The sequence below is a fragment of the Gallinula chloropus genome (assembly GCF_964237585.1).
Source record: "Gallinula chloropus genome assembly, chromosome: 4".
Lineage (NCBI taxonomy): Eukaryota > Metazoa > Chordata > Aves > Gruiformes > Rallidae > Gallinula > Gallinula chloropus.
Window position 1 is genome coordinate 23,353,281 of NC_140088.1, and position 24,413 is coordinate 23,377,693.

At 38.7% G+C, this 24,413-nt stretch overlaps 1 protein-coding gene across 1 annotated transcript in view; it reads left to right on the forward strand.

Moving 5' to 3' along the window:
- KCNQ1 (potassium voltage-gated channel subfamily Q member 1) overlaps nt 1-24,413 on the forward strand; it is a gene marked incomplete at both ends in the record, with an annotated part of 343,099 nt that overhangs the window by 110,246 nt on the left and 208,440 nt on the right. Inside the window, one exon of the mRNA XM_084262844.1 lies at nt 2,374-2,494. Within this exon, the coding sequence (XP_084118970.1) occupies nt 2,374-2,494 (121 nt within the window). The remainder of the gene's footprint in view (nt 1-2,373; nt 2,495-24,413) is intronic.

The following is a 24,413-nucleotide window of genomic DNA, read 5'->3' on the forward strand; positions in this document are numbered from 1 at the left end:
AAATTGTATTGGTAATATAGAATACCCATGAGTAGTTTCTTCTTACTGTGATTGTAATCTTAATTGAAAGATCATAGAATTATAGAATGATTTGGGTGGGAAAGAGACCTTTAAAGGTCATCTAGTCCAACCCCCCTGGAATGAGCAGGGACATCTTCAACTAGAACACGTTGCTCAAAGCTGCATCCAACCTGGCCTTGAATGTTTCCAGGAAGTTCAGAATTTCTGTTTCAAAGCAGGGGTTGTCATATTGTGGGGAGTGTATTTTCTGCCACTTCAGAGTAGTATGTGTCTCAACATTATCAGCTGGCTATTCATGCCTGTGTTACCATAGCTGCCACGGGTACCCATCAAAAAGAGAAAAAATAAAGCTTAGGGATCCCTGAATTATAGTAAATATTCCTTGCTAACATCTGTTTCTTGTTTCTTTTCATTCATTGTTATCCACTGAAAATGAGTTTCTAAAACTTCCTTTTTTTTTTCTTTAGGGTACCTACTTAGAAATTCAGTGTCTTATTTTAACAGCATTTGTTTTAACACTGCTTTGTGAGGAGTAGTCTTCCAAAGTCAAATGGCTATGAATTTATTTTTATACATAAAAAATATGCTGTGGCAGCATATGGTCCCTGGTGGTCTGCTTGAGCCTTTGCTGTGGCTTAAACCCTGTTGGCAACCAGGTATCATGCCGCAGCTGCTCGCTCGCTCCCCATCCCACTGGGATGGGAGAGAATCAGAAGGGTAAAAGTGAGGAAACTCCTGGGTTGTGATAAAGGGAGTTTAGTAGGTAAAGGAAAAGCCACACAAGCAAATCAAATCAAGGAATTCATTCCCCATTTCCCATGGGCAGGCAGGTGTTCAGGAAAGCAGGGCTCCATCACACGTAATGGTGACTTGGGAAGACAAGTACCATCACTCTGAACACATCTCCTTCCCCTGCCTTGATATGCTGAGCATGATCTCACATGATACAGAATATCTTTGGGTCAGCTGCCCTGGCCAAGTTCAGGACATTTGCAGAAACTTAGTATAGAATTTTCATTTTTAAGTTCTGTAAGTATCTCAGGCTTTTAATGTGTCTTTAATATATAATTTTATATCAAAACAGTTGTCCCCTTTTTTCATCATTTTTTCTGTGATTTCAGAGGTCTTCCTCTCCTATTATGTTTTTTGGACTTTCCCATTGTAATTTTGAATGACCAAGTGCCTGATGGTATAATAAGGCTTTCTCTTCTGATTATTTGTTAAAGTTCAAATCCATTCCTGCCATATGAAGAAATCTTCCTACCTGAGTAAAATGACTGCATTTTAAAAACATCTGTTTCTTGATATTCTCATTTCCATTCACATTAAACTCAGATACATTTAAGTTAACTATTTCTGCTGTATTTTGTTAGCTTTTCTGTTGCATTTTGGCATAGCATTATTTGCTGTTATATTATAAAGTATTTCATTTAATACAATAGAGACTTCATAGATAGCAATGCTATAATTATTTCATTAAATGATCCAGACAGTTGCACAGATAAAGATTTCTATAATGGTGTCAGTCTACCTATGATTCTGACAGAATTTTACTTGTTGCTTTTATTATCTATAAAATTCATTTTCAGTCATGTTCAAATACAATAGTGGATTTATGTGTAGACAAATTTTGTGGCTTAACACATTTGGACTGTGCTGGAAAAAACCTACCTCAACAACTTAGTGTTTTTAAGAGTCTGGCAGAATTTGGAAGCGTGAGTTTAAAAAGAAAATCTACAATACTCTGCTTAATAGGGTCAAAGATGAGGCATCATTGTACCTAAGTGTGAGAGAGACTGGGAACCATTAGACTGGCTCATACAGTGATAGGCATGAACTGACTGCTCATGGTGAAAATGACGAGGCTCCTTTGTTGATTTAGGCCTGGTCTCCTCATCTTGGTCACCGTAGCTACACTCTAGGAGCTGGTATTACAAGCTAAAACACAAAGTAGAGATGATATAAAAAGGAACTGACCTTCCCATGGAATAGCACTCATGCTGTTGCTGTGGAACGGTGGTCTGCAGCTGAGTATTGTAGCTTTATAATGCATGAAGCTGCCTGTGATATAGGTACCTCTGTATTTTAGTGTATGAGGAATTTGAATAACCACAAAAATTAGCTTTTCTGAGAAAGGTCATCAACAGAAATGGAAAATCTTTTGGTAGAAGAACGGTTGAAATTTTACATTTCATGAACTCTGAGGTGTATGCAGGGTTTTTTTGGTAGCAACTTTGGTTTTCAATGTTCTGTTAAAATGTACAGTATTTTGAAGTTCCAAATGAGTGTTAGACCTTTCTCAGAAAAGCTGAAAGCTGTTGCCTTAACTGTTATCTGCATGTTTCCTCACAGTGAAAAAAAGCCCGACATTTTTAGATGTGAACACAGGACCCTTCATCAGAACCAACAGCTTTGCCGATGAGCTTGACCTGGAGGGTGAGACGCTGTTGACCCCAATAACTCACATCTCACAGTAAGTCAAGGCTATTGAGTTGTGCATTAGTTGACTTAGGCAAGAGAAGCCAATTCAGGTGGGAGGAGCTGAAATATGGAGCTGATAGGGCTATCTCAGATATTTGCGTCAAACTCTTTTTACCTTGAAGTTGGTGTATACTGTTCTGAGTGCCAGTAAATCTTTGTGTTGACCTAAAGAAAAGTTCACTTGGCTGTGACACAAGGCTTTATTTTTTTGCTAATGTCTGTGGGCAGCTGGTGGTTGATAGCCTCAAGATTTTCACATGGAGATAGTGTGTGGGAGTACTTGCCTATTGAGATTAAATTACTGCCTCCAACATTTTCTAGTGAAATAGCTGTAAAGTGCAAATTTTGAAATACTGCTTACATGAAATACCAGCCTTTCCATTTCAGCAGCACCTCCTCTAATGGTCAAATGATGATCTGCATTGGAAGAAAAGATGATCTTTATAGTGCTTTATGGTATATAAAAACCAATCTGGAATAGGCCTGTATTTTTTAATTTTGTTGGGTTTTTTCCTTTTAAAAGAAGATTTACCACACGTCTTTTATGCTAAAAAGTTATCACCAGGTTCTCAGATTATTCTAGAATAGAGTTGAAAAAGATGTATATTCAAATGCCTTTAAAAAATAAGCTTCTATCACTGTTCCATTCAAACTCCTGACAAATGCTTATTATTTACCATAGCAGATGTGTTACAGTACGTACTCTAGCAGAGGAATGAGACAATATTTTCCCTTCCTGTTCCTAGAAATCTGAGGATTTCTGCAGTGAAACCAGAGATGAAAGTTCTTGGCAAACTTATATTTCTGAGGTACAAAACATGCAGAAATGCCTGCTGCCAATTTTCAGGCTGTTTTCCTATGCAATATAAATAGCTGAGAAGCATGAATGTACTTTTAATAGCCACTTCAGAAGGGCATTTTTTAAAAAAAAGTAGATTTGGAGGAAGACTTCCCTGCCCCCAAACAAAAGGACTTGCATTTTTAGCCAAACCACCTATATGTACATATATTTGTAGGCAAAGGACTTAGGAGACTTGTAGTCTGGAAGATTTCTTAGTGGCACTAACAGGAGAAGGAAGTCATAAATTTTCCTCAAGCCTTTAGACAAGAACAACAGAGCGCAAAACCAGATCTAGAAGCTTCCTTTGCATAGCTTTTTTTTTTAAACTTTAATTTACCACATTGCAGGCTTTTCTTAAAGAGAAATAAGTTTGTGTCCTAGGATTTTCCATTTTCTGTTTTGGATTTGGGAATTTAGTTATTCCTCATTGCCACCTTCACTGATACATTTCAAACAATAAGGTGTGTACTCCATCACTTTAAGTCCTGCTTGTCTAAATTCTAAGGGTTTTTTTTCTATTAACTACTTGCACTAGACCCTAGGATATAGGCAATGTGTATCAGCTGAAAAACGTTACCGATTTAACACCCTAGTCTTTTACTAACTTGTAACCCTTTTGCCTCCTTAATTCTTGGATGTAACGTTTGTTAAAATCTCCCTAGATTGCTATAGGTCATGATTTGGGGACAAAACAAGTCCCCAAATATGGCTTGAATTGAATCTCTGCTAGAGTGGAAGAAAATGGAAGTCATTGTTTCTTTTAAGACTTTGGTTTTTAGATTCAAAACTGAATAAATTGGATTAAAGGAAAAACTGGATAAAATATTAATTTAAATGTGTCCTTTTGAAGCATCAGAGCCCAATTGTTTTAGAGTCTGAGAACTGTTCACTTAGAGAATTTACTTTGTATGTTGTTTATTAAAAGGCTTGAAACAATGGCAGAGATCAGCCCACATGTGAGATATAAGGGTTTGGTAAAAAGTTGGTAAAACCTCTGTGTTTTTTCATGCAGTTGGAATATTGGCATTTAGGTAACACATATTCCCAAATATTTTGAAATGAAAAATATTTTCATGTTCCTTTTGCTGTTGGGTTGTGCGTTCTGCTAGCATTTGAGGTGGTTGAAAAGCCAGCAGTTGTGATGCATTTCACTGGTTACCCCTGTTGCTGGATGCTGAAGGCCAGTCAGTTTCCCTGAATTATTTAGACAAAAGCTGATTTTTCTTTCTTTGTTTCAAAGTCCTAGGGAACAAATATCTATGCGCTGGTTACACATGTTAGTAGGACTTGAATGTTATATATGCAGACATAGAACTAAGGATCACATTTAGGGCTGTGGAATAGTTACATCTCTGTAATTTTCTGTGTAATAAAAGTGGGTAGCCATTTCAGATACATGTATCTGGTTTTAGTTCAGGCTCAAAAGTTATGCTGTGCCTGAGAGAATCTAGGACGAATTACTTGGTTCTGATATCCCCAGTTATGTAGCATTTCCTTAAAGCCATCATAAAGTATAATCACTTCAGATTTTTTTGATAAGGAGATAAGTGACCATATGCAGGTCTAAATCTAATACTTAACAAAAATACAGCACCAGCTATGGAAACAAGTTAGTGTGGGAAAAATCAAGTTATGTGCAAATATCTTCAGTTTCAGGTCTTAAAAGCAATTCATATGCTATTGGAGGAACAGAAGCACATAGTTTCAGAAGTGAAAGCATATTATGAAACTCTTGATCTAAGGATGAAACTCTTGATCTAAGGTTGCTTGGGTTTGGGATTCATAGAATTGTTTCCCGGTCAATTATATGTTTATTGCAACATATGAATTAGCTTATCCATAAACCACTGAAAGGTGACTCAAGAATAAACATTAATTTTTGAAAGTTGTAAATACATGAGTAAATATTGCACAGTTAATTGGAGACAAGCAACTGGAAAGTGACTCAGTTGATGGTATGAAGCATATTTCCTTTTGACAGGTAATGTAAATATGGTAAAACTGTGTGGCACCTACTGTTACTGACAGGCAAACACATGGCATCTTTGTGCCATTTACAAAAAAAAAAAAATAAAAGAATGAGGCTAAGTTTGTTTCCTCACTTGCATTATGTCATGGAAAGAAAATGCCATCTTTCAGCCCTTATGTTAGAGAGCTTCAGGCTTTTATGCCTGGAGGGCCCTTTAATTTATATTTCAGTGCCCTGCTTGTTTATGCAAAAATTATTCTCTCTACAAATGTAGGTGCAAATTCCCACTGAATTTGATAGGACTGGCTTTTGTAACAATGCAGGTATGGGATTTTTCTTTCAGAGCACACTCTTGGCTGTCTTTTAAATCTGTTTTGAAATAAATATGGTACTAAATGTAGTCCTATGTCAGTGGAATTAGAAATGTGAAATCTTTCATGTGGATAGACTGCTATACCAGTTAATCATTTGTCACTACCCCTTTGAGGAAACAAAAGTAATAATAGCACTTTGAGACCTGATGTTCAAATGGGAAAGTGATTAAGATGTCATAGAAAAACATATTTACAAGCAGGTGCGTGGAGAAATATAGAATATAGCAGTGCATGGAAGAGTGACTGCACTTTTTCTTCTGTGTGAGATGTCTTAAAGGAAGAACATGAAGACTCAGGCAGAGTTATCTGTGTAATTGGCTATTACAGATCTCTCCTACAAAATGTACTGTAACAGTTTGAAGAATGCAGTACCCAGTGTGTTGTTTGAGATAAGACTTGCCTCTTCAGTGGTTTGCTTAATGATCGTTGTGGTCTGTTTTGTTGTAAAAATGAAATAGGAAACTCCACTGCAGCAATACCACACCTCTCCTTTGGACTTCTCACTGTTTTCTTTCTCTCTAATCAGTGTGTTCCCATATTGTCTACAGTTCCCTGTTTCACTTCATTGGGTCTTTTGTTCTATTTGCATTTTTAAGCAGCAGAAAATCGATGCTACTTGTAGCTGAGCCTCAGCTACCAAGAGGTTCCTTTCGTGTGTTGGTATAATTGCTTGATTTCAGCGCCTTTTTAAAATTTTTAATTTTAATGGTAGCTGAAATAGCAAAAAGAAATTAACCCAGCTTCTAAGGATGCAAGTGGGAAGGAGGGGGAGAAGTAGGTGGAATTGAGCTGAAAAAGAGAAGAAAATAATGAACTCTCAATATAATATTTTTTATATAAAGAAGTTCTCCATGGCTCCCTCAGAAATGCTACTGAATGAAAAATAAGTTGATGGCTGTTATTTCTATAATTTCCCCTTCCTGAGATCCAGCAGCTCATTAAACAGTGGTTTATTTAATTAGTTTTGCTGAAACAGTGTTTGGTATTTCTTTCTGCTTCTTATAGCATTTCCCTGAAAGGTTACTCTCTCTAAATGTATTGTCAATTTACTGCAGAAATTGAAACCTAAATCAAGGGTTGTCTCTGAATACAGTATTTAAATTCTTCACATAAAAAGCTTGATTTTTCAAAAAGGTTAAAGAAAATGATGAGACTTCTTGAACAACCCAAACCCAATTCTCATCCCTTCAGTATCATACTAAACTTGTTGTTGTAAGACTACATAAGCCAATATATGCTCTCACTAAGCAAATTGCTGGCAAAATTCTTGATCTCTAAATTGTCTGTATTGTACTATACTACAGGTGCGCCTGTCTCTGATCTTTATGTAGAGGAAAAAAAAATTACTGTGGATCTAGCTGACTGCAGGGAATGTATTTCTTAATGAAAGCAGTTGCTAACATTGCACATTTGTGATCCTGTTATTGTATGTGTGGTCAAAATATCAATAATTCTTGATACTTTCATTACTCTTTCCATGCCTGTTTCATGTATCTCTTTATTGGTGTGATGAAAACATGTTTTGTTAGTATATATATAAAATACACTTTCAGTGGAGGCTTTCTTGCAATGGTGTAGCATTGTGATCTGCAATTTAATACAGTAGCCTTACACTAAAATAAAGCATTAGATTTTTTTTTAAAAAAAGCACTTTCTGTTGTTAAGTGTATTTCTGTCCTGAAAAAAAAATGTCTTGTAATATCTTTATCTTCTGTACTGTCTTGTCTCCATCAGCATTTCGGGTGTGGTAGAGCCTTTTAGGCATTGCAGGAGGAGTAAATGGCAGGCTCCAGTGGTGGAGGTAGTCTTTGTAAAAAGAAACTCTTCTTTGTTAAACAGCACAGTAGACTGAACAATTGGGGGAAAAAAGTCTAGTGCATTTTAATAATTCAGACTAAGAGGAAATAATAACAGATGGATCTCTCTGAATGATTGAAATGAATGATTTTAGGTGCTTTGAAATATAACTCAACCAAAATAAGGTGTGCTGGTAAACAGCGACTGATGTGTTCACGGTGCTGCCGTTGTCATCACACTTTCTTGGAAATACTATTTTCTTTCTCTTTTCAATGAGTTTTTTATTAAGCGTTCTGTGTTTTTTAATTACCATCTGTTGGCATGAGATACAACACCATTACCTAGACCAAACTGTGCTCAGTGGGTTTTATAACTGTCTCTCTCCTGTTGGATTATCAGCTAGCGGAATCCCTATTTGCTTTGCTTGCTCATATTGTAAAAGACTCCTACTTTTATCTTCCCCTTCTATATGAAAATGACACTCCGAAGTCTGAGTAAATATTTTTTTTTCACTCAAGTGGCCAGATGTATCGTCTGACTTCTGCTGTCACAAGAATTCTCTCTGAAATGCTGCTAACAATATTTAAACCATGACTTGCATGGGGCCTGTTTTATCATTAATGACAGGGCATGCTAGAAGAATAGCAGTGATAGGAACTGTATGTAAGAACATGCTTGAGTTAAGACCAGAGCTTAATGTTCAAACATCTCTGGCTACTGTTAAGTGCTGGTATTTCAGTCATTGACTTTGCTTGCAACAGGAAAGTCTTCAGTGCTCTCTGTACATGGGGCAGCATCCCCTTTTAATTCAGTATGTTTCAGTATGTAGTGAAACTCCTTTAGAAGTCCTGGGTATAATCTCTGCTGATATAATAGTTTGCTAAAAGTGTATGTGTGTTCCTGAGTTAGTCCCTTTGGTGTGGAGAAGCATTGTTATATCTGGTGCTTTTGTTACCAATTGACCATAAACTTGGCCTCAGAAATCGACCCTGGATATCTGGACATATCAATAATCTGATTTAGCTCATCTATTCAGATGCTTCGAGCCACTTGAGGATATGAAGTGTCTCTGAAATCGGTTGAACAAGCTATCAGGGAAGTTTCTTTTTCAGACAGAAACCCCAGAACAGTTATAAGTAAGAAACTATAAAGATTTCAGTGGCATTCTGCTTTTTCATTACAGGTTGCATTAGAGAGAAAAGGCCTAAATATGGCTAATCCCTTACATAAGCAATGATCAGCAGCAGAGTCATCAAAAAGGACTCTGTGTGCCTCATATTTAAATTAAGAAATTACTAGCTTGCTAGGTAGCCCTGGTTTTAGGGGGCTGCAAAGCTTGTATGCAGCTCAAAAGCTGGGTGGTTGTAGTAGAGGAGGATGCAAGCAAACCTGCCTCTTAAATATTGAAAGGCAAATGGGTATTTTAGTATGTTTGACATACTTTATAAGAATTTTATTTCTGGTTTATAGGTGGCATTTGCACTGTAGCAGTGAGCTAATAGTACCAGTTTCACACATTTTCATGTGCAACTGCCCTGCTTCAAAATCCATGTAAAATCTTCCCTGCTCCTGAAGAGTACTGTGGCCACTGCTGAGACAAATGTGATGCCTTATTTCCAGGTGCTAGTGCATCTTTCTGTCTGTATATATTTAATCTGTCATCCTGTGCCTAGATTGGAAACTCTGCGTTGAGAACTGTTGCTGTTCTGTGTTTGTGTAGTAAATATCTAATAGGTTGGATGTCAGCACACAAACTGTGATTTAGTCTAGGTGATCCTGCTCTGGTAGGGGGTTTGTACTAGGTGATCTTTCAAGGTCCCTTCTGGCTCCTAATCTTCTGTGATTCTGTGAAAGAGTTTGTGTTCAGCATCCACTGGCTGCTACAGAGCTGGCTAGTTGGCTGATCATGTTTTCCACGTTGCAGGCAGTTATTTATAAACTTCGCTTTTGTAGATGATTACCTGAGATGTGCTGAAGACTTGGGCAGATCCACACAGTGTCTCGTTTCACCCTCAACGCCGTAGTAACTCAGCTGCTTCCGACAGTGCAATAAGTAACGTGGCTAACAGCTGTCCTCTGCGGTTACTCGTTGCTTTTATCTTCAGGGAGAAGTTCTTGTGTGCTACGGTGGCTGGTTGCTTTTTTTCATAGATTAGATAGAGTGTGTAGTTTACATCTGTAGATCTGAAGACCAGAAGGGATAATTAGATCTCCTTTGATCTTGCGAAAGACAGGCTGCAGTGCTCCAAGGAGTTGAATCCAGCATTGCTGTATATTAGCAAAAGCCCAATAAAAGAAATTTGTATTTCACAAGCTACGAGAGTGAGCCGGTGAAAAATTAAGGCAGGAACCTGGAGTTTACAACTTAATCTCTCCTTTTATTTTCTTGTAACTTTCTATCTATTGGAGTGGGAAGTGCCAGCATAAACTGGTGCTGCTCTTTGTCGGAAGGTAGTATTGAACAAATTTACTCTGTGTTAGAGGTTACAAGCCTTTATGAAATAATATGCTCATGATCTTTTCTCCCTTACCACAAATTGTCACTGATGTGTTCAAGTACAGCATAAAATTACTGTTTAGCTATTTTATGTTACTGACATAGTATAAAAGTAATGTGTTGACTTTTCCTAGTGTACAAACTGTCTAGGCAGAAGCTAAAATAGCTTAGCTATTTCTTTTGTGTTTCAGATGAATGTTGCATTCCTTGGTCTCCAAGTGCTGGTTTACATCTTGATTGATGTTAAGTAATTAAACCAGACTCCAGCTGCTTAGTGATTCAGAAGTACAGGGCTCCTATGCTATAAAAACAACAAGCTGCTCTCCACTTACTAACTTCTATCATTGTTTACTTTGAACACCATGCAGAATAGTAAGTGCAAAAAACTTTTTTCTGAGGGAAGGAGACAGACAATAAAAATTTCAAACTTCTATATTTAACTTGAAAAAAAGTTAAATTTATCTTAACTGCATAATTAAAATTCAAAGCATAAATAAGCATTTTCTTTCTGATAAGAGGATGGAGGATGGCTTTACTTTTTATTTAGATTTGGTGGATATACTAAAAGAAGTTCAAAAACGTCTTACAATGTGTGTGTGCTTCTTTTGGTGGGAGCTACTTTATCTGATAAACAGGATAGAAATTTTGTTTAACAGTTATTAATGTTGTGACACATAATATTTTTCTACTAATGTGGCAGCAAAAGACTCATGAAATTTTAATATGCAATGCTCTTAAATAGCAATTAAATTAGCACCCCTCAAAATGTTGGGGCAATGTTATGTCCCCCATGCTGCATATACAATGGTAAATTAGTGCTTGGATTTGGCATTGTGGCTTTCCAGGAAGAGTCAATTTGATATCAGTACAAGGTTGTAGGAATGCCTGTCCAGACTGCTGTGTGCCAACCAAAAGACAGAGTTGACTGCTGAGAATTTTCATATGCAGGTACAGACTAGTAAATGAGCATTTTTAGCAGAATTATAATTCTAGTAATGGTCAAAATGTTAACATTTGTAAATGGGGAGGGGTTGGGTTGTTTTCATTAGTGAATGTCTGCAGATGTGAATGTAGACACAGATACTTGTATCTGTGTTTGTGGAAGACGGGGCTGGAAACCAACACGGTGTAATAAGCAAATAATTTATCTAATGTATTTTTGGCCTAATCATCTAATTCCAGGCTCAACTATCAAAACCAGGTATGGCACATTATGGTATTAAAGCCCAATAGTAAGTGCGACCCAAGGGACCTTTGCGTTTTAATACTTGGATAACTAATTTCCAATATGGTCATGTGAGGCCATCTTTTGTACTAAAGGCCGTTATGTTGGGAAACTGGAAGTCAACAGCCAGTTTAAATATTGCTGAATAGTGCAACAGGACAGAAGTACTGAAGGAAAATACCTTTTTCTAGCAGCTGTAGTACATTTCCTAAAGGTGTTAATGGGATACTTTACCTGCTGTAATACTACAATTGTTCAGAAAATTGCATGTTGTACGTTCTGTGGGTAAAACAAATCTGAAACTTGCTCAATACAAGCTGATTTTTCCTATTGACTCCATTCCATGGTGTTCTACAAAGATAAGCATTGCAGTTGCAGTTCTTTTAGCAAGTAAATGCTGCTCCATGTATGATCAGGACCCAGTTCAAAATTAATGTTGTATTTTCTTCTTGCAGTACTACTCTGGAAATCTATTTACATCATTAACACATTAAAAAATTTCTTTTGCAGTTGCTGTTTCTGATCTCTACTGAAGTTGGTTCCCCCCCCCACCCCCCTCAAAGTTTAAAACGTGGTCAAGTATGCTTGACCCTCTACTGATGCAGCAAAGCTCTGCTGGAAAACACTTGCTTACTGCAGTGGAAGGGTTTGTTTGAAACATTTGCCAAATTCAAGGCAGAGCTGTGATGCAGGGGGTTCTACACCTCACCTGGGATGCTGGATGTGTAAGTGCAGCGTGCCTGGCCTTCGGCCCTTGCCATGAACAGAGAGCCTATGGAGCTCTGGACTGAAATTTACTTTATTCATGTGGCTCCAAGGACTGAAAATAGTTGTGACATCACACAGGGACTTTCTGTGACTCCCATGTGCAGAACTGTATGTTTTGTTTTACCCACTACAGGAAGTTCAACTGGGAAAAGCTGAAGCTTTTCATTGTGTTGCAGACAAAATACTTTAAATACCTTAGAGCAGTTGTCAGTCTGTTAGCAAACCAAAGCAAAGCACCTGACCTGTTGCTCATGGTTGTGTTTTGGTCTGATTTTTCTCAGGTTCCTGTATCACACCCATTTCTGTGGTTACTGAGTTCCTCTTGGGATAAAAGTAAATACAGCAGCTATGTCCGGTTACTCATCTACGTCTGTCTGTCCCAAGGAAAACTGATGTGTTTGTGTTCACTTTCTTCCTTTTTTTCTACAGGCAAAATGTATAAATATAATGTCAAAAGGGAAATGGATCAGAAAATGGTAGCTGCTGTTGTTGGTCTGTCTGCACGTCCTTTTAGTCAGCAGCTACAACCAAGTCCCATCTCCTGTGCAGCCAAGTGTCATTGTCAGTCTTCCTGAAACCATGAGCTACTGGGAGTGGTGGGGACTTGACCTTTTAGGAATTCTGGGCCCGTATGAATTAGAGCCTTTAAAATAAAGGCAGGGGTTGCCCAGTGTGATGCAGTGTCCTACAGAGAGACGATGAGGTGAGCAGAGCATAGCAGAATCATAATATTTGTTACATAATTCCTAGTTCATGAGAGTTTGTCATACTGTGTTTTGTAGGTGTAGCGTGTTTTTGAGGGATGGCACTTTCAGGCAGACTAGATCCATGACACAGGCTCTGTATGAATACAAAATATCAGCAGGTGCCAGAAATGTTTTGTGGTCACTACCAGAGTTTACTTTACACACAGGGATATGAAGGGCAGTGAACAGAAAGCTGTATCGGTTGAAGTCTTGCATTTGGAAATCACTTGTTTGGCTACATCTGACAGACCGTAACTTCACTTGGATGAAACATTTAACATACAGGCAGTGAAACTTGTTTGAATTATCCCCGTGATTGTTTCTTTTCTCAAGTTGTAGGTTCAGTATGGTGAACTTCATAGGCATTAGGCAGTGGTGAATGGTTTGAAAATTCTCACAATCCATTACTTTAAAGTTGGTTTTAAGAGAAACAGAAGCTTGTCATGGGCTGTCACACAGATGTTGGGACACACAAAACAGGGCCAGAGTGGTGTGGGATGTCAGTTTTCCTTTTGCTCTAGTGACCTGAGATGGCAGCAGTGCTTAGTTGACCACAGTTGGGGTTAAAAAGCCCCAAAGAAACAAGCGGTGTATGAAGCATTCTTTATTCACCTAGGTCTTCGAGTCAGGGGTCAAATTCCCTCCATTGTTGAATGTGAAAGTGATCAAGAGCTTTGTGTTGGGAGCATTGGGAGGTTGCAGAGGTGGAATCTATCCTTTTCTTCTCACGTCCTACCTGAAGTCTAGGACACTGAGCTGCCATACGTGCATGCTTTCATTGTATTGGGTTTCCAGAAACCCCGCTCTGTATTTGAAGTCCTACTGTGGTTGGTGGTACACATGCAAACAAGAAGAATGAGTCTTGTCTGGAGATATTTTGCTCTACCTTTTCCTCCTGAGGAGAGATAGAAAGCTTGGCTTGAGAGCACTACTCTACCTTACCATGGGATTGAGGAGAATTTGGCAAACTGAGATTTGATGCTATCATGGGCTGCTGTTCTTCTGTACTCATCTGGTTTTAGAAAAAAATCACCACCTATTTAGAAATTCTCGTTCTGGTGCAAAAACATTTCCTCCCCTTTCTTCTCTTTCCACCCTGTAGTCTTAGCTGTTTTTCAAGCTGTGCAGTATTTAGTGGTTCTCGGATTCTATAGAGTAAGTAATGCAGGGAAAATGTCAGGTGCATCGTTAAATAGATGTTCTAAAAGTTCATCAATGTTCTAGCTGTGATAAATACACTAAAAAGTTGAAATGCCAGTCATTATTTTTCCTGTTGTTAAATTATGTAATACCTCCCAGTGTTTAGGCCTTGTGAGCATTATTGTTAAGTAGAAGGAAAGGTAAAGATTTGCATATGTGCTTTGTCCTGGAAGATTTGCACTGTACTTGCTGCCGGTGGGTACGGAGCCTATGCTGAGAACTGTGGTCATGGAAAGTACTGTACAAGAAATAGCTGTGTTTGAGTCCTAAAATGGCTGCTGGGATAATAAATAACTGAGGGATGCAACCACAGTGGATTTGTTCTTAGTGAATTTAGTAAGTGTTCTCCGTCCATCTGCTTTTTATTTTAGAAACCTAATCCAATCTGTCTATGTAACATTTTCAGATACTAATTTGGAATGCATTCTTATCCACACCCTTTGTTACACTCTAGAATCTTGATTTTTTTTTTTTTTATTTTTTTAAAGACTGTTTACGGTTTTCCTTTTCTTTTTTCTTTTTTTTTTTTTTTCCTCATCTTTGGCCACCCACATGGGGGCACCTGCCAGGTCTTCAGGGATAAGGGATATTTCCTTTACTCTGCAGGACTCAGGCTTTGTGTGTGCTGTGTCTCATCCATTCATCATTACTACATCTTAACACAGGTCTCAGGTTTGCTAAATTATGTTAAATCACTTCCATATTGAAACACATGAATAATTTTAAATCATAGTGTGCTGCAAACAGCAGGATCAGATTATTAGAGCTCTTAATTGTTTCTGCCTCTTTGTCTGAAGGCTTTTGGTATTCTACTGTAAATTATGAACTGGTAAATAACGTATCCTATAGGCCTTGCAGCATTACCACAACTGGCATGGGTAAGATGCACTTACATCTAGGAACTTTATTTTTGAGAGAAGTTCAGTTTAAAGGTATGAACTTCTCAAAAAGTGGTTCAGTATAAATCATCCCTAATAGTAGACTAATGTAGTCATAATAGTTTGCAGATCCTCTGAGAGAAGTATGAATTATTAGAAAAATTTGGATGGCAGAAGCATGTCATTTGTTAATGACTTTTTTATGCGTGCAAGGTGTCCCTGTGTTAGAACTGAAAGGCGGGGGGAGAAAGGGAGGAAAAGATAAAAGCTAGCCAAGAGTCTGAAATCTGGGAATGTTCATATCTGAATTTCAAGCTTTTGAGTTTGGTTTCTCTCTGATTAAGCAGAATGTTTATGTAGAATGCAGAACCAATAAAACATGTAGTAATAAGATCAGATTGATATCTATCCAGAGTTACATGTGTTGGAGAAGACATTCAAAGTGCATGTGGCAGTAGTGATGGATTGAACAGAGACTGGAAAAAAAGTGAGAGTTTTGATAGTAGGAAAGCAAAAAGAGTTGGAAAGCTTTACCTGAATTACTGGCTTACCCTTGTACCATCTAAGCATCTCCGGTCAGTTCATTGAAAGGCTAGAGCATTGCAAATGCCTAAACAACATTTAGGGTTGGGTTTTTTTGAGGGCTGGAGAGGAAGGCGACAGGTCTCTGAGATGCTGTGACGAAGCAGATGGATTGTGGGGAAGGAGAAAGGAGGAAAGAGAGTAATTGGAGGATGTAAGCTTCAGTGAGCAGGAAGGATAGTCAGATTAGCAGTGACATAGGGAGGAAACGAGTTGAGGATATGGGAGAAAGTCTGACTGATCTTGGTGATACCATTCAATACATTTATGCTTGGAATGTGATGCCTTTAATCCTGTTGCATTGGTGTATTTTCACAAACTCAGATTATTAAGGATGTCCTAATGGTCTCATATTTTTGAGATATCGAATCTGTGATGCTGCATTTTAGACCTTGCTACTTCTCTAGGAACCATGCAACTTCCAAGAAATTAACTTTGTCATTTTTTCATCTACCTTTCCATTCAAAGGCTTTTGGTTTCTTGATACAGAACTGTGAGATCTGCTGTGAACAGTGCTGATGTTATAGAATATGCAACTTGTTTCCATCAGTTCAACTCAGTTCTGATCTACTTCGCTTCAGTTCTTTGCTTTTTCACCTTGGTGGTGCCCTTTTCCAAAGTTCAGTAGAACACCTTGGCCCAGCACTTTTCCCTGTGCCAGTGCTTTGTCCTGCCTCCAGAATTCTAGGCAGAGAAGACCGCTCTTCCCTGTTCATCTTCCCTACCGTCACTCCTAACTAGTGTGTGTGTGTGTGTGTGTGTGTGTGTGTGTGTGTGTGTGCGCGCTTCCTCAGGGCTTGTGCCAGTAGGACTGAGATGGCCATTTCTTAGGAGAAAGGAGGGTGATCCCTGATAATTCCTCAAACTTGAAAGAGCACCAAGGGAACACTGCAGAGGAGACCTGTGAGTTGAAATCAGTGCGGAAGGCCAAAGGCAAGCAGACTCGTACTTTGGATAACAGTTTTGGCTTTGCCAGAGACCCATAGATGAGTGAAATGGGCAAAAATGAGGCATTTTCTTCGACTGTTTTGTAGCCTGGGGCTTGGGGGATGCTGGGGGGAGGTTCTGATTCAGTCTTCTAATCCTTGGGCAGAGGGCCTCTGTATCTATTTCTTTATTTAAATTTCCTTTACCCAACTCAGACAGACGCCCAGTTCTTCCCTTGGTTATTGATGGTAAACATCTAATCCAGTTCTGACTGCCTACCATCTGCCAACATAGTTGACAGGCTCTCCCTGACATTCACCCTTTTGGCTTAACAATTATTAAAAAAAAAAAAAAGAGTGGAGTGGGGGGGTTGTTGTGCAAAAAGAGAGCATAAAAAACTGTCCGTCTTTCCTTTTCCCTGATGGCAGCGCTCTGCTATCTGGCCTGAGTCCAGAGCCTGTTTAGCACTTCACAGGGGGCCACACAGATTACTGATACCTTCATACTAAACACCACATACCCACCTTGCCTCTTTATGCTAAAGGACGTATCGTAACACTTCATAACATGTTAGAAATAAATTCCAAGTTTCCAAACACGAGTATCATGTGTTAATAAATGTAAATTATGTGTGGGACCAAATTCTTGTTAGAAAAATATCACAGCCCTTATGTATCCCTCAGAACTTGCAAACTGAACGTTTTCAGCAAAGGCGTAGTTCTGTTTGAGCAAATGACTTTAAATGTAAGTGTATATCCTGTATACATCTCTGCACCCACTTGGACCTCTGATGTTCTTGGTGAATTTTCTGACTGTAGTACCAGATGTTGGTGTAGGCCTCCATTTTCAGAGCCGGTAGTGAATTACACTCTATGTCTAACTTGGTGAAGTTAGCTAACAATTTTGCTATGTGATTTCATATAGTTAATTTTTTAACTTACCTTTTAAAAAAAAAAAAGGGATAAAGTAAATAAAACAGCTTTGAGAGGGAAACAGCTTTTTCCTTTTTGTTACTGTTAATAAACCTGCTGGTGATGTGGGATTGTACCACTTTGGAAATATATGTTGCAATTTTCCAAATTGCAAAAATTCCAAACCTATGCCCTAAATTGTGCTTTGTCATGGTTTCAAGAACTGTAGAAGCTCTAGTTTCATACCTAAGGAACTAGTTTTAGGGTGTTTTTTGTTTTTTTTCTCCCCTATACTAAGAAAAGAAAGTTGCAGAGATGTTCAAGCACTCGCTCTGATCTAGCTTGACACAAGGGGGCAGTCATGTTATGTATGAAATTATGCCTACTTTTGAGTTACTCAACCATGGGTTAATAGTCAACTGGATGACAAAATTAGCATTGTAGGATAGCATGAGTGGAGTCTTACACTTCAACGGGATGCACCAATGCTGCTCCAAGTAGAATGGCCGCCAGAATTTTAGGAAAGATTTGTTTGTAATCCTTTTCTGAAGGGGGGTGGAGGGAAGGTCTGTGTGTATGTGATACTGTTTTGCTCTTAGAGGTTAATATGCATATATATGTCTATGTATTTATGTGATAATGTAGGTCATAGATGAGATGACTGTGGTATTTTCCACGCTTTGTTAGTATCTCCTCAGGACTGGGGAATAAGAGGAAATCTAAACATAATCTATCTTTTAAAAACTCAGGATATAAAGGATTTTAGTTGGAAAGTAGAATTGGTTTAAAGATTGTGGATTCTGTGAGAGGGATTCAGTAGGAGATCTCTCCAAATTTGTTTTGGATGGGAGATAGGGTAGTGCTTGAGGAAACTTTCCCTCTTTTGCATCCCTGCTCCATTGTGTTCTTGGAACGGCCAGTTGGGTGATGTTCAATACAATTAGTGAAGACTCAGTGCGATTACTGTGTTCAGTGCTTGCTGGGAAGCATTACAATTTAAATTAGGCAGATAGTGATAGTGTTTACCTGGGTCATTGTCCTCTTCTGTTTTTTGCTTGAAAGATCCAACTACTCTCAACATCAAACTGAATCTGCTTGATTTGCCTTGTAGGTGGTGTTGCATGAGGATGGAATTTCAGAACTATAGTTTTAAAGTAAAATTATTTTAATCCTAATCTGTCCTGACACATCCCAAACAAGTCTTGTAGCATAGGTCTCAAATTTAGCCTTGCTGATAAGTTTCAAGCATAGGTCCATGGTGAGTATAGGTCTCAGAGGAGAAAGCTATTCAGTAGTATAGCATGTTATCTAACTCCAAGTTTGGAACCGGGATCCTATAGAGATCACACATTTAAAAACTGATAGACCTGATTGTTTTAGTTCTGTTGCTGAACAAGGCTACCTATAGCATTCTGTCACCCTAGCATGTCAGCAATCTCCCTGGTTTCTGGAAACTATCGATGGAGGAAAAACACTTGAAAGATGAGACAAAATGTTATAAATAGGACTGGAACTACTGAGCCCTCAGCTAGATGTAAACAGGGTGTAAGTGACTCAGATGGGTGATAATCCTAAAGTTTATGTTGCCATCTCCTGGTATATCTCACTTGAGGGTATTGTTGTAGAATGTGGACTTTTACTTTGGAAACTATGGTACTTAAGAAGTTGCATTTTATTTAATGGTTTCTTTATCATGGCTGACTGCACTTGGTTTATATGCTTTTGGGGGTGCTTGAGTACTAGTTTCATCTTGTATGGTGTACCTTGCTGTCAGAGAAGGGAAATTAAAAAAAAAAAAAAGATTGAGATGACTTCCCCTTCATAAGTTCCCTTGTTTTAATGTCCTTAGCTAGGAAAGTGTAACAAGGGGGAAAAAAACAACAACAAAACTCTGATGTGCATACACTGCTGCATAAATCAACATCTTTTTTGCAAGGAAGGAAGGCCGGTGTGATCATGTTGTCTACGTGTTACCAGCCACCAATCTCCAGACAGCTTTTGAAGGGGTTGACTGCTCTTACCTTCATTTCGCAGGAGTTAGGTCTAAATGCTGTGCACTTTCATGAAATGAGGAATTGTATGGGAGAGGAGGAAGAGGGAAAGCTTGCAGGTGGTTCCTCCACTGAAGTAAAAGGTTTTAGTCTGCCTTCAGTCCTACTGTTAGGGCACAATCCACCCAGGGAGACCAAAAAACCAAGTTTTGTAAATTCTCCTGTGCATACAACTATTTCTTCTATTAGAGAGGGGAAGGGCTGATACCTAAACTTGAGAGTTGAGAGATGCCTGTAATTTAATAAAGTGAAGCTCTACAGTAGGTATACATGTGTACACCACATGAGCAATGAATCGGTGGCCAGATTCCTTTGTCCTTTTGTCCCTTCTTTTCACTGGAAAGACAAAGTATATGATTTCATAATCTGTCTTGTGGATTTAAATGATTTTTAAAAATACCTTTTCCTCCTGTAAGTCAGTGCCATAGGATAAAAGTTGTCAATATCTGAAGGATGAAATTCAAAGTGGTAACGTGTATATTTTCGGAAGTTTAGTTTTAACTTTGGGCAGAGGCTCATTTATAATCCCCGTCGGACAATGCGTTTGTTCTCTTCGACAGTTGAATAAGGGGAAAAGACATGTTGAAAAATGTGTTCCTGTCCTCTTTTTCTGTGTGCTTTTCTCTACATCTGTGCTTAGCAGAATCCCTCAGGGTATCCTGGATTGTATTTACCAGGAAGAAAGAATACCTGACTAGACTAGTATTGCTCCTCATGATTATGGTGTCATCAATTAACTTATATGACTCAAAAGTGAAGCTTGCCAGTCATTTTAAAGCTTCAGATAATGAAACTCAGGAAGCTTGTTCCTACGGCAAATTTCTTCAACCTTTGTTTAAAATAGTATAAAATAACTTCCTTTAATTGTGGAAATATACTGCTGGCAAAAGGCAAGGGCAAACTGTAACTCTTTAAACATTAGAAAACAAGAGTCCATCATATCTGACAGGTTAGAACTGGTTTCTCTGCACATCCAATAGGAGACAAATAGCAACAGTGTAATAATTAAAGCTTAATCCATGCAGTCATAAGCTATTATAAGTAATTGCAACTATTGCAGCTTATGAGTTTTGCTTTTCTTATCTTTAAGAATGGGATGTTTGGGGTTTTTTCCCCTCCTTAAAGAAGGGGAAATGCCTCAGTGCTTTTGAAGGCTGGTAGGACAGCTTGACAGTTATGTAAGCAGCTGTCTGCAGAAATTCATTAAATGTCTGATTGTGCATAGCCATGTCTGACCCTTGGTGCTCATGCTGAGCTTTCCCCCAACCAGCTACCTTCTCGTCTCTGGTTGATATTGTGGATATTCATTTACAGGGATGCAGACTTTGCTGGTCGTCCCCACAGTAAAGCATGCCATGATCCCTTTATAGGCAGGGGTTTCCATGTTTATGTGAAATGTGAAAGGAATTTGGTTTCTAAATGGTGTGGCTTCACAGAAGAATATATGTGATCCCATACGCACGTTTGCTTCTTTAAACTTTTCTGCTTAATTGAGGGTCTTTTGTTTTCTTAGGTGATCTTCTAGGAGATCCAGAAGTGTGGGCTTTATAATCTCCAACTGTACCTGATTCTGGTTTTGAAAGTACCAGTGTTTACTGGCCTACCACACACCCCACTGTGTCAGAGAGAATCATGAACAATTCTAAGTTTGAAGAAAAGCACAGATTTTTTTAGTATTTCAAGGTCTGCTTAACAACTCAAGGATTTTCAGAATGGTAGATTAGAGAGGTTTTCTGAAGATCTAGTTCAACCCCCCTGCTAAAGCAGGATCACCTACAGCAGGTTGCACAGAAACACATTCAGGCAGGTCTTGAATATCTCCAGAGAAGGAGATTCCACAGCCTCTCTGAGCAGCCTGTCCCAGTTCTCTCTCCCCCTCAGAGTAAAGAAAGGGTTTTTTTCTCTCTTGTATACTTGGAATTTTTGACCTTACATCCCGTGCTTATTCTGTTCTGTGTTATATCAGTTTATCCATCTCCTGTGCTGAGATTTTTAATTTTTCAACATTGTAGCTCCATATAGTTTTCTTCTTTAATGAAATTTTATCAAGATTCTCTACCTACATGTTGATGCTGTTTGTAGCCAAGGTAATGTTAAGATCAATGTGGGATTCTGGCTTGTGAACAATTTATTTTTTTTTAAATATTTTTCCCCCTCACTTGTTGCAGTCCCTAGGCTTAGCAGTGTTACTTAATGACCAGAAGATATGTTAGTGATATGGAAGATACGGAAGTTTTGGAAAATGTTTTCTTAGACAAGGCGTGGTGAAAGTAAAAACGTTGTTCTAAAGGTTGCAGACAGCTGTCAGGCTGTGCTTTCTGCGTCTGCCCTAGTAGCTGCACCAATAATTTAGTTTATTGCTACAACTAAATATTGTACCATATTTTGTTGGACAGTAATGCTTCTATTGACCATCCCATGCTTCCCACACAATTCCATGCTCATTCAGATGAGTTAGGAATTAAGCCAAAGGAAGAATACACAGGTTTTGGGTGTAGCTGTCTGGTGGACGTGTAGACCCTGATTTAGGTAATTGGTTAAGCATGCACTTTGAGTGCTTTCTGTGTCTTAACAGCTTCTATGGAGGTAACGTTTTGTTTAACCTACAGCATGTGCCTGCATGTGTGTCTGAATCAGATCCAGCTGAATCCCTGTAAAAGATCGAGGATTAGAACTGAGATTCCCCGATACTCTTGTTTGGACTGTGTCTGCCAACTATGAGCCAGGTTGAGTAATCATAGCATTGCCAGCTTTGAAAAGGTCATAAATTGTGAGTTAGGCCCTGCTGAATCACAAGACTTAAGGAAGCACCAGCAAAAAAATTTTTTTTGTTTTCGTAACACTTTGGCTCCACATAGTTTCAAGCCCTTCTGTAAAGCTAGAGATACACCTAAAGCACTCAAGGTGTTTACGTAAATCCTTGAAGCTTCAATCCTTCAAGATTCTCTCTCTTGGTCTGTATATCATCTTTCTCATGCACACATACATCCTGTCTTTGTTGCTTTTTGTCATCCAGAGAGAGGGAACCAGATCAGCTGGTGGCTTTGGAGAGAAGGTTCTAGCTTCTTGGAGGATTCTTGTCTGTGCATAAAATAGACTAAAGGATAGTGAAGGAACTGAGGCACAGCAAAAAAGGAAACCTTTATTGTTTCGCTAGTTAAAACAACTTGTACTATGACTTTGTGTTAGCTTTGGCTGGTACCTATCTGGAATTTTAAATCTAGACTATTTGTGAGCAAACAGAAGGCGGAAAAAAACTGCCAACACCTCAGCCCTTTGAGCTGGGGGTGACAAGAGTGTCCAATCCCATTGTCGAGTCGAGCAGCCTGGGGTATGCACAGTGAGGATGCTTTACCCAGACAACATGGAAGGATGTGGGGATGTCTATGTAAAAATGTGTGTGTATGTTCATTTACAAACTCATTAATTCAAGTGAGCACTTCCCTTTTTCGACACCATTTACTCCTCTCTGCTTTTAAGCTGATTTGTGCTCCTTAATTGCTCTTGTACTTTTGGCAGCTGAGGTGCCTTTTGTGCAGGGAAACCTGATTCCATTGGCCATCTAATCTTGTTTTGCAGTTTGCTCATACTACAGATTCTCTGCAGTGATCTATTCTCACCTCCTCCCCTGGCATTTTGTATCTCTGAAGTTTTCTGCCAATACCCATTTTCCGTGAGCTAAGGAAGTTAATACATGTCCAGGAAGATTATCCTTTCTTTCTACTCGTCTGCCAGCATTATCAATGGGGCAGTTGTGTGTTTCATACTGTTGTAAAATTGTGATTCATCTATTGACAATTTCTACTTCAAATCTCTGCGACGGCGTGCGTGTGTCCTCACAAATGCGCACACTGAGTTCTCGTTGGGAAGCATAAAATCCATTTCTGAAAACCAGAGCGAAAGTGCTTGGGAACTCAACCCAAAGGTAGGCAGCAGGGTAGCTCCTTTCCCGCCCAAATCCCGAGGTTTGCTCTGCATTCCACTGCTGTGCCGTGTGTTTGTCGTCCGAGCGCAGACACATGTTCAGTCTAGCAGCTCCTCTTTCAGCCAGTGTTTGAGCAGCGGTTAAAAGAAGATGCACTCATGTGGAAAATCCTGGCAGCAGGCACCCTGGATTGTGTTACAGCAGCTGTCCTCAATGGGAAGGCATTGATGTTTACAGTGTGTGTTTTTCCATGGAATTTTGTTTGTCTGCTGTATATATACAACACAGGCTATTCTTCTCTGTGTGATAAGCTTTTCAGTGCTTTACACACAAGGCATTTTCTGTGGTAATATTTATACATTAAATGGGAATGCAGATGTAAGGCAGGCACTGGCTCAGAAACATTCACAATTAAAAAGTCTGATATGCGGTGATTTAGATTAATCAGCATCTTTGAAATAAAAAGAGGAGCGAGAAAAAAGCCTTACTGATCTAAAACATCCAGTCTTCCTTCAGCATACCTATTGAAAAATCTGGGGAAGAAATACTCTTAAAATAACCTATTTATCAGCACATTAATTGGTGAATGCTTTGTCATAGATAAATTATTTCTTTTTCTTTATTTGCACAGAGCTTTGAGGTGGTGGTGTGATCTGAATTGCAAATGGTTTAACTGTCAGTAACAACATTGGATGTCTTGATATAGGATGAAAAACCCTTTTTGCGTTGTTTCTCCCAACACATCAATGTAATATGGTATTACTTTTCATACCTATTTTTAGTAGAGTTGTCATTTTAGCACCCAGGCCATAGTTGGTACAAGTATATTATGATGTTGCTCCTTCTGCCTCTGCCATATTTCCATTTATTCTGAGGGGAGGAAATTTTTTTTTTCTACCTATTGAGGTCGTTCCAGTGGAATTCAGTGAGCCTTGCATTGTTTTCCAGAGATGTAATTCAGCAAAGTTCTTTGACGTGCATGCTCAAAGCGGATGTTAGGCGGCTATTGGTAGGATTTAAGCACCAGCTTAAATGATTTTTTGAGTATTGAGTGGCTTATGTATAAGCAATGCTAATTTTTTCTATTAAACCTATAAGATAGATGAATTAAGGCAAAAGCCATTTCCACATCTGCACGACACTCCTGGATCATTCCAAGATCTGTGCATCCTAACACCACCATTGTGCAATCCAGCATGGTGCGAAAAAAGAAGAGGGCG